The sequence below is a fragment of the Opisthocomus hoazin genome, chromosome 8 (assembly GCF_030867145.1).
Source record: "Opisthocomus hoazin isolate bOpiHoa1 chromosome 8, bOpiHoa1.hap1, whole genome shotgun sequence".
NCBI classification, from domain to species: Eukaryota; Metazoa; Chordata; class Aves; order Opisthocomiformes; family Opisthocomidae; genus Opisthocomus; species Opisthocomus hoazin.
Window position 1 is genome coordinate 19,774,626 of NC_134421.1, and position 17,002 is coordinate 19,791,627.

Below are 17,002 nucleotides of genomic sequence, written 5' to 3' on the forward strand. Positions count from 1 at the left end.
AGCCCCAAGCACAATGGGAGCTGTGATCCCTTCTAACAAGTAAGTTTTCCAAAACCTAATCTGGGAGCTCATTGATTTTTTTATGAACTCTTATTAAAAACTCTATAATCCATGAGATGGAATAAGAACATTCTCTTGAAATGAAGGAATGTGACAACTCCTTTTTGACAATAACTACTTACCTCCTGCAAAGATCTGCTTGGTATGGCAGACTGCACTATATCACATCTTAGTTTCCGCAGATGAAGAAGTTTCTCTCTGTAATCATTCACTGTTGCTGGCACAAGTTCTGCTTGGAGCAATATGGCAAATACTGGCTGGAGCTCCCCTGTGCCATCACCCTGAACAAACAAGTGACATGCATTTTGTTAAGACTATCATTTTCTCATCGAAAGGTGTTTCAACAAAACCACACAGAGTCCTAGCCATTTTGGATCACAGAACAAAGCCAAGGGACTTGCTCTGCTTTCCACCACTTAAGGATCAAAACTCACACATTTGAAAACATCAGGAGGCAACAGTACAAAGACAGAACTGGAAAGTGAGAGCACAAAAGCAAAGGACAACCTCTGCCAGACACATGCTTTGCTTGTGCAAAGTGGAAAACAGTTCACACACACCATCAGATGGCTTTGAAAGGTTAAGCGAAAAGTTTCAGCCCTACCTCAATCTGTGTGGCAGGTGGATTCTCAAAATGGTTCAGAATTCGGACACTCAACAGTCGGACCTATCCAAAGTGGAAAAGTATGTCAGAAAGCAGCAAGCCAGAGAATGCAGGCTATATATGCAGACACATACACACCTACACAGAGGTTAATGTTTTCCACAGGAGGCTGATTCTAGTAGGTTCCTCCTGGAGCTGAAAAATGGATGAGCTCCTGTAGTCTAGCAGGCAACTCAAAATCAATACATTAAGCTGCTGCTCTGATTCACCTCTAGGGAAGAGGCAAACCTCCTAGGGCTAAAAGTTAACCTCTGTTAACTCACGCCCCACGGCAGCTTCTTAGAAACAGACACAGTCCTAAACAGATACTACAGAAGTAATGGCTTTACACAGTCTCCTGTTTCTCCTTTAGTCTTTGTTGTTTAACTCAGTTTACTTAAATTGCATTGTTAAAATACAAATCACCTTGCATGTACTCAAGAAAGCAGACTACCTTGGAAACACCAGTAGAAATATTAGGGCGCAACTTCTCAAACAAGTCCATTAGGTTCCCTTGGAAAAGGGGCTCCTGGCAGCCACACAATGCCAACCTCGTGTAATAGAGATCAGCCAGCAGCAATGCAGAGGGGTCTGAAGGGAAAGCGCTAAAACAACAGAGTATTCTGTTAGCATACAGAGAGCACCGCAACAATACAGATATTGGAAAATTAGGCAGTAGTGCCAATAACAATATTAAGGGAAAGTTCCACATGACTTCAGACTCTGCTAGCACCAGCAGGCTGGCGAAGTCAGACTTCACCAGCACGCTGGCTTGCTGCCTCAAAGCCCAATTACCTACGACAGCCCAAGTGGCATGAGATTCCTCCTTCGTATTAATGAGCCTTGTCGAGCTGGGGCTAGCAGGCTGGACCCACACACACACACAGCTGCAGAAAACAGATCTGCACAAGTCAGACAAGGGCTGCTGCTACTGCCCAGGTGCCCAGTCAGTGATCAACTTCAACAGAAAAGAAATAATCCAGGCTTAGCTGATACACCAGGAATTCTGCCTGCACAGGGAAACCTCCTTCTGCTACCTCACATCCCTTGTCCCAAGCAGGTTTATACCCCCAGCCCAGAACTGGCAGAAAAGCACAAGGCTGAAGCTTCCTGCCAAGACTTACTGCCTGACAGGGGCAAGCTGTTTCATCTCCATCATGCCTCACACATAGGCACCATGATCTCCTAACTGAACAGGATCTTTTCAAGCTCAAGCCACCAGCTCGAGCCCAGCAGTGATGGGAGATGACAAGTTCAGCAGGATTTGCTGGAGAGACACCAACACTTTCCCTTGATCCCTCCAGCCACTGGGTTATGTGTGCTAACCAAAGTACAAGAGAGTAACAGTAAATAAAATGGAGCATACAAAACCTTCTCCCACTGCGGAGCAAGCACACACACGGGTGTGTAAGGACATGCTGCAATCCCAGCACCACCAGCAGACTGCAGAATTTCAGGCTTTTGACACAACTCCAAAAGCACTGTTCCTGTCTCTTTTATCATTATAATGTAACACACAGTTACTAACCGTTGCACTTCTAGGTAAAAGTAGAACCAACTTCTTTGACACGCTACCCTGCAGCTGTCTAAGAAAGCTTCAGTTTGCAGAGAAAATGTCAGTCAACAGGCACTACATCTACCTGGTTCTCCAAACTAACAGTGCCTACAACATTGCTACCTTCCCTAACCACAATACTGAAGCAACGGAACAGCGTAACAGGACGGGCAACACACAAAGAGGCACTGAACAAGCCCCTCCACGAAGGCAAAGCCAACTCTTTGACATACCAAGGAGAATCATGAAGGATCGCAGAACAGGCAGAGTTTACTTACGTCACCAAGCTCTTGACATGCTCCACAGGTAACAAATGGAGTATTTCAGAAGACTCCGCCAAACTAAGAAGAGTACTTACAGCTTGGCAGGCCACAAACAGGCTTCCTGGAGCAGAAAGAGAACAAGAACAGCCTGTATATTTACCCAGCTCTCAATGACTTGCATTTGTATGGTGCTTGCCCATACTGAAATGGCTGGATTCACAGAAATAGCGTAACATATGGATGCCAAAATGGGTGTGTGTATTTTCTAACCATTATCATAACTGATAAAGGAAACGCTCCTCCGGCTATCAAAGTAAGTGCCTATTCCAGCAAGGCAGCATTGAAAGCTGTGAACAGCTTCCAGTTTGCATCCGTTCCCATCGCACTCACATATACAGAGAGCAGAGGTTTGGAGCTAAGCACCATTGCAGGAGTCTCAGACAGCTCTATGCTATAATGGCACTCGGAAATGCAGAAATGCTGCCCAAATCGATATGAATGCAGCAAAATAGAAGCAAAAATATATACTGATGCTACCATACAGGAGTCTATAAACTTTGACACTTCGGCAATCCCCTATTGTAAGAGATCTTCAAAGCTGTCCCAATTTACTTAAAGACTGAGTATTCGTTAGTGAAAGGAAGGTGGGTTTGCTGAATTTTGTTACAGCCACCACACCTCCTTCCTAAGCCTCTCAGCTTCCTTTAAGGACAGAGGGTGTCTCAAAAGCACAGGAGAGTTAAAGCCCTTCCACGCAAGAAAGAGGAAGGGCAATTCTTTCCCCTGACATTCCTAAGTTAGCAAGTAGGTTGTTTATAAACTGTTCCTAAACCAGACAGACTGAATGAGGTTTTTAAAGGATATAATTTTCTTATATGCTGCCAGCTGCTGTGGAAAAGAAGGGGAAGTGAGCATTCATGTCCTGTTTATTCATTTGAAAATGTCCCTCTATTCCAAGCTGCTTAATTCCCCAGGTGTGTGCTGAATCCTGCTCACCGTTACCCTCCATAAGGAGCTCCTCAAAGAGAGGAGAAGCAGCACCAAGTAATGGCAGAATGAAGCTTTCTGCATCTATAGTGTAAGGACATAAGTTCCCAAACTGTAACCTGCATACCATTTGGTAGTAGTACGTCTGTGCTGGACAAAGATAGCGGCTCCCATCTCACTACAGACACACCTGTATGATCAAGGCTAAGCACTTCCATGCAGGCAGTTACCCCTGAATAGCTACCAGGGGTAACTTGCTGTTGCTCTGTCCCAGTTCGCAAGCCAGCTTCCCTGCACTCCACAGCAAGTGCAGAAAAACACCCAGTTCTGGGACTTGCACTTTGCCTCAGAGGCCAGGCAGGTCAAAAAGGGAGCACAGGGCCGGGCTGTGCCTTGCACAGGCAGTGAGAAGCGACTGGACTCCTAGCAGCAGGTGCAGTCATTGCAGAGATCATGGAGCTGGAAAGAATGCCAGAGGATGAACAAAGCGTCCAGAAACCCTAGTTTGGGAGGAGGGTGAGGAAAATCAAGCAAAGAAGACGGGACAGGAGGAGGCAGGAGCGTAGGTTACATTTGTTCTCTTTTCTCTTATAGGCAAAGGAAGAAATAGCAATGCACCTCTTGCACACACACATCTGGTGCAGAGCCGCTACTACTGCCACCAAGGATGAGACTCAAGAAAAGAAAGTTTGGGTATTCCTTTTTTAGAGTAAGTACATTGCCACTAAAATAATCATGACAGCATGCAAACCCTGCAAACAGGATACACGAAAGGGGTAAATCAAAAAGGACCACGCTTGACAAAGACTAGAGAAGCATAAGGAACAGAGCAAATTGGCAGATACATTTAGGAATGTTAATAAAGGGATTACAAAGGTAAAAGGCTAGACTCTAGACAAGTTCCCCTTTCAAATCAAGGAACGAGGAACACTGAACCTGGGGCATTTCAACACTTGCTTACACTTTGGTACAAGGCCAAACACTCGCAGTCCCCCTGAGTAACAACTGCCTTGCCCAATGCAGGCTTAGTTAAAACATTTTTTCTTCTGGTCAGAGAGGGAAGACAACCAGTCACCACCCATGCCTGGAGGAAAGATGCAGCATTTTAGAATCAGTGCTGCCACTCAGGTCAAAGCTAGGTTTGGAATAGTCTAATTGGAGCTTGTCCGTCCACAGCCTCTCCTTCACTTGACTGCTTCAGCCTGGATGTGGTTTAGATTGATTTTCATCCTCTTTTCTCTTACTTTCTTCTTTTCCTTGCCAATTATGTCTCTCCTCTGCTTTGCAGAACATCTGCCACCCCATCATTATTATCAACACAGAATCATTTCCTGGAGGGCATTCCTTCTCAAGCTTTTCTTTTCCAGTTTTACTTGAGCTGGTCAATAAATTTGGATACAATGCCACTGCTATTCATTTTCACACTTCGTGTCATCAGAAAAAAATGCTTTGTATTTTTTTAATGTATCAACAAAAAGCAAATAAACAGGAAATAACCATAACTGACCTTTGCAGAGCCTTCCTTTGTCAATGGCTGTGAAGAGAGAGTCTATAAATCTTGTCACATGGGGTAGAATGCTTTCTTCGTCCATTGGTCTGTGCAAAATAAATGTCTCTGTTAGTGACATCTACACACATATCAAAGCTTTCTTTCACATCTATCTTGTATTATATGACAGACAGCTCACTCCAAGTCTGAAACCAGCAACAAACAACTTTTGCTATTTCCAATTTACAATTTGAGTTGTAGCATTCATCGCACCTCCTTTCCAACTACTCCTTCCACACAAGAGCACCATAATTATTGAAAAAAACACTCTCTAGAGAGGACAGTGCTTAAAACACAGAAACTGCAACGTGTCAAGAACACCTCTATATACTAGAGTACTAAATTTAGGGAGTAGGCAATCAAAAAATCGGTATTCTATTCCTGACTTTACACTGACTCGTAGTAACCCCACACAGCATTTTTTCACCTTCTAACCCTGGTTTCCCCAAACTATGGTTAGTAATTATTGTCCTTCCCTTAGTAAAATGATTTCTGACAGACACTGAACTAGACAGTATTACAGAAATACATGACAACAGTACCTTAGAATATCCATTACCTAATATGCGGCAGTACAACCAAGGCAACCCAAGGCTGTGAAAGGTCAGTGATGTCTTCCTCCTCTGGTAAATGGATTAAAGACAGTACATGATCCAACACGGGTACTTCTACCTTTCCCCCACTTCTTTTACTTGTTTGTTGCCTTGTATTAGAGCTAAAAATAAACCCAAACATTTTAGTAACCCACCACTGCATATCAGAGATTGTTCCTTTTCCTGCCATGATATTCACAATTATGTTTGCTACCTCTAGCAAAAAAGACTTGGACAACCCAAGGGATTTTTTTTTTTCTTTTTCATGTCCACCACAGCACAAAATATCATCTAGTCATGCTAAGGAGCACAAAATACGGCCCACAAGAAACGCCAAGTCTTTTTTTCAAGTTCAAATACTCTAGAAGGAAAGACACTAATTCTCAGTTGGACACCCTCACAACTCGGACATATAGCCTCTAGGAGCATGTAAGAGTAGTCTCTGTGATTACTGTTAATAAACCATGATCATGCTGACATAGACAGATTGATGGCTGACAGGAAACAACCAGTGAGCTAACAGTCTGGGGACTTAAAGGGAATCATCAGCTGAGCCCAAATCAACAAGCCTATCGGCAGGCAGAAAGGCCTGACACCATACTAGAACATATGAACAAGAGTACTTCACACCCCATGGACAGCAATCTTTCCACTCCACCCAGTGCTTGCACAGTTAGAAGGCTGCATGGGCTCCACCCTTCAAAAAACACAGAAGCTAACAAAAAGACAGCATCAAGAATCATTAGAGATTTAAGAAACAAAATTTGAGATAAACATCAAGGAATTAGTATTGTTGGTCTACAGCAAAAAGATTTCAGATGTTTCTGATGATCAAAGCCTGTTATTTGTAAAAGCTGAATGCAAAGGGTAAGAAATAATCTGCTCTTTATGTTCCCTGCAGATAAGACAAGCAGCAATGGATTTAAACTGCAGTAAAGGTAGTTAGTACACTGAGGACAGGGGAAAACAAACACACACACACACCTGTATAACCATAAAGACAGCAAAGTACTGGCACACACTACTATAGGCAGCTTGGGAATCTCCAGAATTGGAGTATTTAATAACAACTTGGTCAGACATCTTTCAGGACTGATTCACGACTTGCTAATTCCATCCTAGGTAGGAGCTTGGGTATGCACCTCTTGAGATGTCTCCCAGTCCTAACTTCTACCACTGACACTGCAGGAGCATAAAGATGTCCCAAGTAGGACCAAGGTCTTCTAAACTATGTACTCCATACCACTGAAAATCCAGAGAGACCAACAAAGAAAACAAGGGAAGAAAACCAAATTTAATTATTTTTGACTCAACCTTCTGTTCCCTAAACCCTAATATGTCTATTATTAATACTCTATTAAATAAAAATAGGAAAAACCCACAGAGCAGATTGCTTTCAGGAAAGATAAAACCTTCCATAAAAGGCAACACAAGTCACCACACTGCAAGTGAAAGTTGAATTATCTGAGCCACAGTGATCAGTACAATCGTTATCAGTAGATTAACAATGGTCATTCTGTGCTCGACAGTGGTTACCCCAAATCTTTCCAAAGAGGCTCCAGGCGGAAAGCAACCACTTCACTGCAACAAAGCTAGCTTTGTAACTAGAAGCAGTCAAGCTGTGCCAGCGCAGTGCTGTATCTGCATTAATTACATGCCCTCTGGTACTCAGCTGTGCTCTCTGGTAAGACTGTAGTACTGCTGTCTAGAAAGCTCCTGGACAAGACATATGCACGCAGGGAAGAAATATGGGGCACAGGCAAGAGATTAGTCTGATGAGAACCTGGACTGCAGCACTCACTACAAAGATTAACTGCCCAAGGATGCAGCATGCATCTTGGTCTAACAAATCCCCATCACATACCTACCGCAACAGTCGCTGGTCTTTTTATATCAGTGATAACCTTTCCAGATCAGTATCTCTTCTCAAATAATCTCAGAAAGAAAAATGCAATCCTACTGTATCACTTGGTTTGCAAATCTGTCAGCCACGTTGCTATTTACACAACTCTCGCAAATAATGGGGGACGATTTTTATGTAGCTCTGCACTGCCTTCAGGCCTACAGCCACGCAGACACATCTAGTGTTTGCTAAACTTGAGAAGTCTCACCTGACAGGTGATTCAGTGAAAACAAGAGGATACTTTTCAAATGCCATTGAACCAATGGTAGGAGGCTCTGCTTTCACCAGAATGAGTTTAGCCAGAATTGCCATTGCCTCACCCTTTGAGAGGGTATCTGTGCCAGAGAAGCAACGTTCAATGTACTCTAGAAAGCATGGAAGAAAATGCTGGTGGGAGAAAAGAAAAATAAAAAGTCAAGGATTGGTAAGTGTCTTTAACCATGATCAAATCCACAAAAAACACAAGACACCAGCCATGGAGGAATCTAAATACTCACAAACAAGCCAGCAAAGCAACAGACATATGAGTCCTGGTGCCCCAAGTCACGAGCACACAGACATCCTTTTACCCCAGCAGGGACAATGATTTGATGTAAAAACTTAGTTTGCCCCAAATATATAATCTCACCAGGACATTCCAGATCCCTGAATTTACTTTCACCTCCCACTCCTCCCAGATCACCAGTTCCAGGCCTGACCTATCAGACATCCCTTGTTTTTCATTCCCACTTACTTTGTCCAGAACTCCTTCTCTTCACCCCATCCATAACAAGCCCACCCCTTTAATTCCCAACAGACAAGCTGCTTCTTGTGAGCACAGATACCTGTCACCTTCTCCAAACCTGAGCACCATTACCAAGCTTCAACACAATGGCATAGGTAACCCCTTTCATTCTTACCAGATCATGCCAGGAGTTTAAGTAAACATCACATCAATACACAAACTGCTTCAGCATACAAGGCAGGTAAATATACTGTGGATTTCCCAGTTCTTCCCTTTGGCAACAAAAATAAACAAAATGCACAAAAGCCTCCACCTACCCGCTCAAATTGCTTCATTGTGAACATCGCTTCAGAGAAGTCCAAAAGAAAGCGCCGCTCAAATCCACTTAGAAATACCTGCAAAACGCAAATGAAAGGTTGATAGGAACACATTAACAAGAGACATTTCACAGTCAACTCTCCATTATCCATGGGACATTTTTTCCAGTTTACGAAGCAGCCATGCTTTGAAACCTGAGACACCCAGCCTGGCGCTCTGTTCACAGCTGGCAGGGCTTGCTAGTTCAGGCGCACAAAGCAATACTGTTTCCAGTGACAGTTCAAGTACAGAAAAGCACAGTCCTTTTTAACAAACCCTGCTGACGCGATAGTTTTTAACAAATTCTGCTAGATCCAAGATGGCCCTGCAAAAACAGCATAGGTATCTCTCAAGTGCGATGCGGAAAATGTTAAGCTCCAAGTTCTGGGACTGAGGCATGGACACACCAATGGTTAGGAAAAAGCTTAGGCCCAAAAGATCTTTCAACTCAGCGCTGTTCCTGTGTAGCAGGCTGCAGAAAGTTTACCACCTCATGGGCAGAGCCAGCCTGTGCTTCTGAAGCACCCAAGACAGGAACGCTCCTTTGAGATATCCAGGATCAGTGCTCCTCAATGCTGACATGTGCAATGTAGAAATACATGCCGTTCTCCCTTTCCCAGACCCTTACGCCTCCTCCAGTTTAACAGAAGCCCCCAGAAATATCCTCAAATGTTTGACGGACCACGTCTCCTCAGCAAAACTGGACTCTTGCCACAGGCAGAACCAATCTTACTTCAAGCGAACACTGGAGACCAGATGAAACTTGATCTTTTTCAAACAATTGCAACAGCCTTGTTTTCCCATTGTAAATCACACGACTTCTTTTCTTTCAAGTATTTCTTTACATACACAGTACAACTATGGTCCACACTGTAAAATGCAAAGTTATAACATACCGTAACAGGAAAGGCAAAGAATCGGACTCCATAGTAGCATCTCCTATTAATCTTTGCAACACCGCATTCGATAAGAAAGTATGCAGCTAACCTTGTAAATGCTTCAGGAGCAACGGTAGTACTGAAATATGCCTACCCCTGTACTTTCTAAATTCAGCTGCACTTGCCTGAAAGTCATTCACAAGACTAAGCCATGGTCACTAAACGCTTGGCAGCTTAGTGAAAAGTGTGAAAAATTTTTCACTAAGTCCAACTCATTGACCTGCTTTATAATCTAAGGCAGAACATGTCCCTTCTCTGTCCTCCCTCCTTTCTCTAAAGAGGCTGTAGGTGTTTGAATCACAGCCTGGTTTTCATTGCAAAGATGTCTGCCACAGTGGCACCGGTACACTGACAGTCTGTGTAAGCTGTCAAGGAGCCCCAGGATGTCTGCCACAGTGGCACTGGTACACTGACAGTCTATGTAAGACTGTCAAGGAGTCCCAAGACCTCAGCAGACATTATATAAGGCACTAGGCAGCTTCTCCCTTATCTGTGCAAGAAGGCTAAAGGGAGTCTTATATTTCCCAGCCTGAAGTGGAACGTCCTGAAATCAGGCTGCTCTAGGGAACTTGAACTCTGGGATTTCTGCTGTAAGCAGCAGTCCTTGTTACCTTCTCAATAGCTTCCTTGGTCAAAGAATCAGGCAACAAAACATTCTCAGCCAGCAGAAAAGCAGAAATGGTGCTCAGCAGGGTCTTGCAGCAAGATGATGAGAGATGTGGTGTTTGTAACATTTTTATTAAAATCTGAAATGAAAGAGAGAGGACTGATATTCGTTTATGAAGACAGTGACTGACTGGTCTGAACAACCTGGCCAGTCCCTGGAGCAGGAGGGCATGGTGTTCTAAGCTTCAGCCCACAGAAATGAATCCTAATAGTCCAGTCGAAGTTAAACCTACATTTCAATCCAATGGGGTCAAATGTATGTGAATCTGGTAGAACTACTCTACCTTTGACACAGGGGTCTAGGTCTCATCCAGAGCAGCAGAAACTGGTTTCTAAAAGCAGCAGCCTGCTTTCCCCCTTGCTCATTTAAAGGAGGGCTACACCAGCATTACAGTACAGAGGTAAATCCCCATGGGATCGGAGAGGTAGCAATACTCTGAATAAATGTTTCTGTTAACTCAAATCCTAAGCTCAATGATGCATCAAAACTGTGTGTGAGCGCTTCAGCTGACAACACCTCTTCCATATTCAACTGATACATTCTCTGGCACATCAGTCAAAGTGATGGCCTGACCTACCTGACAGACGGCTTCAGGCAGTGAGATTTTGGATCCATTTGCATGTTCCACTATGATCAGATAAGCTTGCAGAATCCTTTCCATCTGCTCTGAAGCCATACAGCAGTTGGCCTTAGTTACTTTTCTCTGCAAGTCTAAGAGTGACTCCTGTATAAATAAGGAAGGAAGGCAGAATGTTTCAAAGAAATGATCAGACCCTGTTTCACTTCCTGCTATTTGAAAGGCATTCTAAAGAATCAACATCTCAACTGCCCAACAAATTGTTGTTGATTCTCTCATTCATGTTCAACAAACTAAACCTTGCAGAAATACCACTGGATTCCTATTACGTAAAAATACGCATCCCTGGATTCCTCGGACAGAAATCATAGAATCATAGAAAGTTTTGGGTCAGAAGGGACCCCTAGAGGTCATCTAGTCCAACCCCCCCGCAGCGAGCAGGGACACCGCTAACTAGATCAGGGCCTGTCCTCATAGGAGAGGTGCTCCAGCCCTCTGGTCATTTTTGTAGCCCTCCTTTGGACCCGCTCCAACAGTTTGATGTCCTTCTTGTGCTGAGGGCTCCAGAGCTGAACGCAGTACTTCAGGTGAGGTCTCACCAGAGCAGAGTAGAGGGGCAGAATCACCTCTCTCGACCTGCTGGCCACGCTTCTCCTGATGCAGCCCAGGACACGGTTGGCCCTCTGGGCTGCCAGCGCACATTGCCGGCTCATGTCCAGCCTTTCGTCTATCAGTACCCCCAAGTCCCTCTCAGCAGGGCTGCTCTCGATCCTTTCATCCCCCAGCCTGTATTGATACCGGGGATTATCCTGACCCAGGTGTAGGACTTTGCACTTGGTCTTGTTGAACCTCATGAGGTTCACATAGGCCCACCTCTCCAGCTTGTCCAGGTCCCTCTGGATGGCATCCCGTACTTCTGGTGCATCAACCGTACCACTCAGCTTGGTGTCATCTGCAAACTTGCTGAGGGTACACTCAATGTCGCTGTCCATGTCATTGATAAATATATTGAACAGCACCGGTCCCAGTACGGACCCCTGAGGGACTCCACTCGTCACTGGTCTCCATACGGACATTGAACCATTGACCACTACCCTTTGGCTGCGACCGTCCAACCAATTCCTTATCCAACCAAACAGTTCACCCATCAAATCCATGGCTCTCCAATTTAGAGAGAAGGATGTTGTGGGGGACCATGTCAAAGGTCAAATACAAATACCTCCTCAGATGAGAGCCTCCTGAATGGCCAATGTATGACATATGAAATAGGATGAGAAAGAAATACTTGGCCCCAGATCCACAATGGTATGGAAGCACCCAGATTTCACTGGAATTATCAGAGCTTAAGTACTTTTACACTTCATGCATCATTATGCTAATGTGGATGCTGAGAGGTTACTCATATCATCTGCATTATACAGACAATGGAGCTGCTCTGGACCACTCCCATTAGAGTCCCTTTCTGTCCAGAGGATACAAAATCCCATCCTTTATCCTATAATTGAATCCAGTTTAGAGAGCTACAAGAGACTATGTGAATATTTCCCTCTGAGCAAGATAACCCCACACGCCCACCAGCTCCAAGGTTAGAAAAAAAAAACAAACCTCATTAAAAATAAAGGGAATTATGTCACCAATTTCACAGATTTCATCATAACTGCAGATGTCGAGTGACTCAGATCCCAGTGATACCAAATATCCAGTGGCAAACAATTCTATAGCTAATGACAGTCAGGCAGTATCACAGAATCACAGAACGTTCGGGGTTGGAAGGGACCTCTGTGGGTCATCTAGTCCAACCCCCCTGCCGAAGTAGGGTCACCTACAGCAGGCTGCACAGGACCGCGTCCAGGCGGGTCTTGAATATCTCCAGAGAAGGAGACTCCATAATGTCCCTGGGCAGCCTGTTCCAGTGCTCCGTCACCCTCAAAGTCAAGAAGTTCTTCCTCATGTCCAGACGGAACTTCCTGTGCCTCAGTTTGTGCCTGTTGCCCCTTGTCCTGTCGCTGGGCACCACTGAAAAGAGTCTGGCCCCATCCTCTTGACATCCACCCTTGAGATATTTATAAGTATTTATAAGATCCCCTCTCAATCCTCTCTTCTTCTGGCTAAACAAGCCCAGCTCCCTCAGCCTTTCCTTGTAGGAGAGATGCTCCAGTCCTCTAATCATCTTTGTAGCCCTCCACTGGACTCTCTCCAGTAGTTCCTCATCTTTCTTGAACTGGGGAGCCCAGAAATGGACACAGTACTCCAGATGTGGCCTCACTAGGGCAGAGTAGAGGGGGAGAAGAACCTCCCTCGACCTGCTGGCCACACTCTTCTTAACTGCTATTATACTGGGTGAGGTAGGAGGAAGAGGATGGGATTTTCTGGGAAGCTATGGATTGTCACAGGGAGGAATTCCACGAAGGAACAAATAGGACTATTTGCCCACACTGGAAGGACTACCCTAAAATTCAGGTACCATTTTCTCCAGATTCCCATTTCACCCCTCTGAGGATCACAACTGGCACAGACTATGTTGTCAGTTGCAAGAGGTCTCAAACTCCCTTAGCAAATCCCAATCGCTAGTAAGAAAACATCTAAATGTTGGTCAGGTAAGTAAAAAAACACTTGCCAGGCCCTTGCTCATTATTCTACATCACCCTGATCCAGCACAACACAGCCGACGGCACTCGGCTGTGTTCCCTCAAACCTCAGAGTGTAACCTCCAAGCAGCAACATAGGAACCCCTGGACTGAAAACACTCTGTTTTGCAGCACTTGGCCCTGAGGCTTAAACTTGGCTCTCCAGGTTAAGTCCAGGTCTCTGCTGTAACGATTGCTGCAGGGCAAAAAGCTTCACCTTTACTGTCACAAAGTGGTTTTGGAATCACCAATATACCTAGTTCAGCAATATAAAACAAGACCTAGCATTCCCACCCCAGCAACAGGTCTGCGCTGTCTCCAAAGGCAGATCCTACAAATCACCCTCGCCCAGCCGCGGGACTGAGCTCCAAGTCTTGCACACAGCAGTTCCTTTCTCACTCACAAGCACAGTCACCAGGGTCACTCTGAACTTACAAAAGAAGGGTGGGATTTTTCCCATGCACGTGACACTGTATTTAAAGTTTCCAAAGCAGAAAAAAAACCAGTTCTGGTCCAATAAAACACAAATACTTTTCCTGATAACTGCACAGGTTTTTTTCAGTCCCTCATGAATAAAAAAAAAAAACAAAACCCAAAAAATTAAAATAAAAATCAACATACCTCCAGGCACTTGAAGACAATGCCAAAATGCTCCTTATGGATATGCACTACAGCTGATTTGATCATCTTGTCAAAGGCTTCCCCTACAGCTACCCATGGCAGTTCAATTTCTTCTTCAGTCATAGGCCCCAGCTTTAACAGAACTAACTTCATAGCCTGCACAGGAAAAGAGTACATCATGTCCTTATACTCAGAAAATAAATCAAGCAATCCTAAAATTAGTTGGTGCAATATAGTGCTAAAATATTCCAGTGACCTCTATTCTTTCTAGAACTACTACAAGGAAAAAAAAAAAGCTATCACTTAAAATCTGAAATATCAGGAAGCAGTACTATTTTAATATACAGGAATACTGCTTAGGATTTACTAAAAACAACCTTCCTATCTCAAAGAATAGTCTTAGAAGGTGGCTTTCAGATCCTGTAAGTAATGAACAGCATGCTTATCACCAAGAATCCACTGAGCTGAACAACACAATGCTCAATGGTTTCACTGAGCGCTGTCCGCTGCCTAAGTGTCCATTACAGCAACATTTAAAATAGCAATCTTCTCCTGTCCTTACCGCCTCTGCACAAGAGTGGAACATGTTTCGAACACCCTTGCACATCTCAAAAAGTAGCTGTCCTACACCTTCCACCTTCTCAGGGTGCTCCCCCAGGTCACGGAGCATTAAATTGAAGATTGCATTCTTATCAGAAACCTACAAAACATAAGGAGGAAAAAAAAAGTTATCTTCAGAGCCAACAGATGGATAGAGGCAATTAAATAACTCCATAGTACCATGTTACTCTCCTAGTCCTGCCTTTCCACAACAGTTCAAACTCATTATTTCTGCAGCCACACACGGAAACTGAAACGACAAAAATTATTAGCTATGCAGTCACTACAGCCCCCCTCGCCCCAAGATGTACACAGGTCTACCGAGGTCACTGCAGCTGAAATATGTCGTTTTGATTATTCTTATGATTTTAAATATGTGTATATGTCCATAAACTGGTCCCAAAGATTGCTGCACCGGAGTGGAAAGAGACATGTATCAGCTGAACACAGAGTCCAGTCATCCAAAATTGTGACCATACTTATGAATACAGCAAGGATTTCTTGCCCAAGACTCTAAAACCCTCCATTTCTGAGGAGTTCAGCAATTTCTGAAAACAAACAACCAAACAAATGGCTTTATTAAGGTCTCTCAACTTAGGACAAAAACAAGGATACTCAAATATGCTAGACAGTCTCAGGAACCCTGGCTTTTGTATATTTTGACTAAACAAAAACTACCACTCCCTTTTCTCACTCCATGAAAGGCTGCTGTCTGATCTTGACTGACCTGCCTGGGAACGTTATACACTGTGATTTTCAGGAGTGCAAAAAGGTTGTCACAAGAATTTCAGTTCTACAAAGACCTTAAAGCATTATTGAAAAAGCCAGTGAGCAAGCATGCATTTACAAATTAAAACCTTCCTTTTTCAAGATTACCTTACCATTTCTAGTTATTTTAGTTTAACCAACCACAGACATTTGGTTTAACTGCTCTTAAAACAGACAGTGCCAAGACCTCTGTTTGCCAGTGCTGACACGAACTGCATGACATTCTCAGTAACATACTCACTAGAAATGACAACTCGGTACATGCTGAATGCCATTTCAGGCCTTGTTAACCCTTCTTTGGAGAAAACCCAGTATTACACACTGAATCCAAGAGCCACCACAGAATGGAGACAGCAGCAAAGTACAAACATCCCACTTACCTTTCTCATTAGAAAGACAAAACTTTCGGCAGCAAAGTTTCTGATGTGAAGTTTGTGGTGAGCCAGCAGGGTGCTGTACAGGCTACAATGACACAAAATAATCCACTGTCTTAAAGGCAATACAAGAATTGCTACGCACTGGTTTTAAAACTTATGTTTTCAATCTACTCTGCCACCTTTCAGAAACACTAAGAATCTGCCCTCCTAGAGAGGGCAAATACCTTCCTCAACTCGATTCCTTCCTGCTCTCCCTGGATAAAGAACAGAGTTTTGCAAAGAAGCTCAAATGACAATGCCAGGCAAACTAAACCGTATTCAGAAATACATCTAAAATCTATGGATCCACACGGATTCAACTGCAGCATCAAGACTGTCAACATATATACTCAGCAGCAGTAAATGAAACCAAAGCTGATTTGATATGCTAGATTTGTATTTCAGTTGAGCGAACAGGCTCTCCTGTGCACTTCTAAAGATACACTTCACAGGGGTCACAAATATTTGCAGTTCCCCAGTAAGTAACAGTTGCAGGCAGCTCAGCACATGATCAGCAGAGAGCGAGCGGTGCCTCAGATTCACAGCCAAGCAGATGTTTTTTCAATATGCCCGACAGCTTGTGCTGGGTTGGGGAGGAAATCTGTAACCTCTCTTTTGCTCCATCTGTTCCAAATTGAAAACAGGAGGAAGCAACATGGACCCACTGGCTATGACACAAAGAAGAGACCTGCTACCACAGCAACGTAAGACTGAACAAGCAGTCACACCGGGTCAGGCCACAGGTCCAGCGAGCCCAGTATTCAGCTTACAGCAGCAGCCTGAAGCAGATGCCTGGGAAAGGTTTAAAAACAGTGCAAGCACACACAAAATCAGCCTTCCACCACCTGCATCTCAGGTACTCCCCAAGCCAGAGGTGGCTCCTATGGGTTTGGAAACTCCTTCCAACTTGGCCAGCTTCCCTCTGAACCTCTGCCAACCTTCCACACCCACAGGATCCTGTGGCAAGGACTTTCAAAGCATACAAAACTCTGCATACCTCACCTGCTCTCTCACTAAACAGACTGGAAGAAGGGAAGAACATAAAGGGGAAAATGCTGGGAAAGGAACAATTACACACTCAAATGAATCCATCCAATGTCATTAGCCTAGGTGTCTGCAATTGGGAAAGACAGAAACAATAAAACTGTGGCTGA

General features: G+C 44.1%; 1 protein-coding gene across 1 annotated transcript in view; it reads right to left on the reverse strand.

Moving 5' to 3' along the window:
• The window catches only part of UTP20 (UTP20 small subunit processome component), a 66,130-nt gene that overhangs the window by 46,105 nt on the left and 3,023 nt on the right, over nucleotides 1–17,002 (reverse strand). Inside the window, exons 6-18 of the mRNA XM_075429453.1 lie at nucleotides 15,813–15,894; nucleotides 14,627–14,764; nucleotides 14,065–14,220; nucleotides 10,817–10,963; nucleotides 10,184–10,318; nucleotides 8,595–8,672; nucleotides 7,762–7,940; nucleotides 5,617–5,772; nucleotides 5,016–5,104; nucleotides 2,537–2,642; nucleotides 1,158–1,308; nucleotides 665–727; nucleotides 183–341 (exon numbers count right to left, since the gene is read on the reverse strand). Of these exons, the coding sequence (XP_075285568.1) occupies nucleotides 183–341; nucleotides 665–727; nucleotides 1,158–1,308; nucleotides 2,537–2,642; nucleotides 5,016–5,104; nucleotides 5,617–5,772; nucleotides 7,762–7,940; nucleotides 8,595–8,672; nucleotides 10,184–10,318; nucleotides 10,817–10,963; nucleotides 14,065–14,220; nucleotides 14,627–14,764; nucleotides 15,813–15,894 (1,639 nt within the window). The remainder of the gene's footprint in view (nucleotides 1–182; nucleotides 342–664; nucleotides 728–1,157; nucleotides 1,309–2,536; nucleotides 2,643–5,015; nucleotides 5,105–5,616; nucleotides 5,773–7,761; nucleotides 7,941–8,594; nucleotides 8,673–10,183; nucleotides 10,319–10,816; nucleotides 10,964–14,064; nucleotides 14,221–14,626; nucleotides 14,765–15,812; nucleotides 15,895–17,002) is intronic.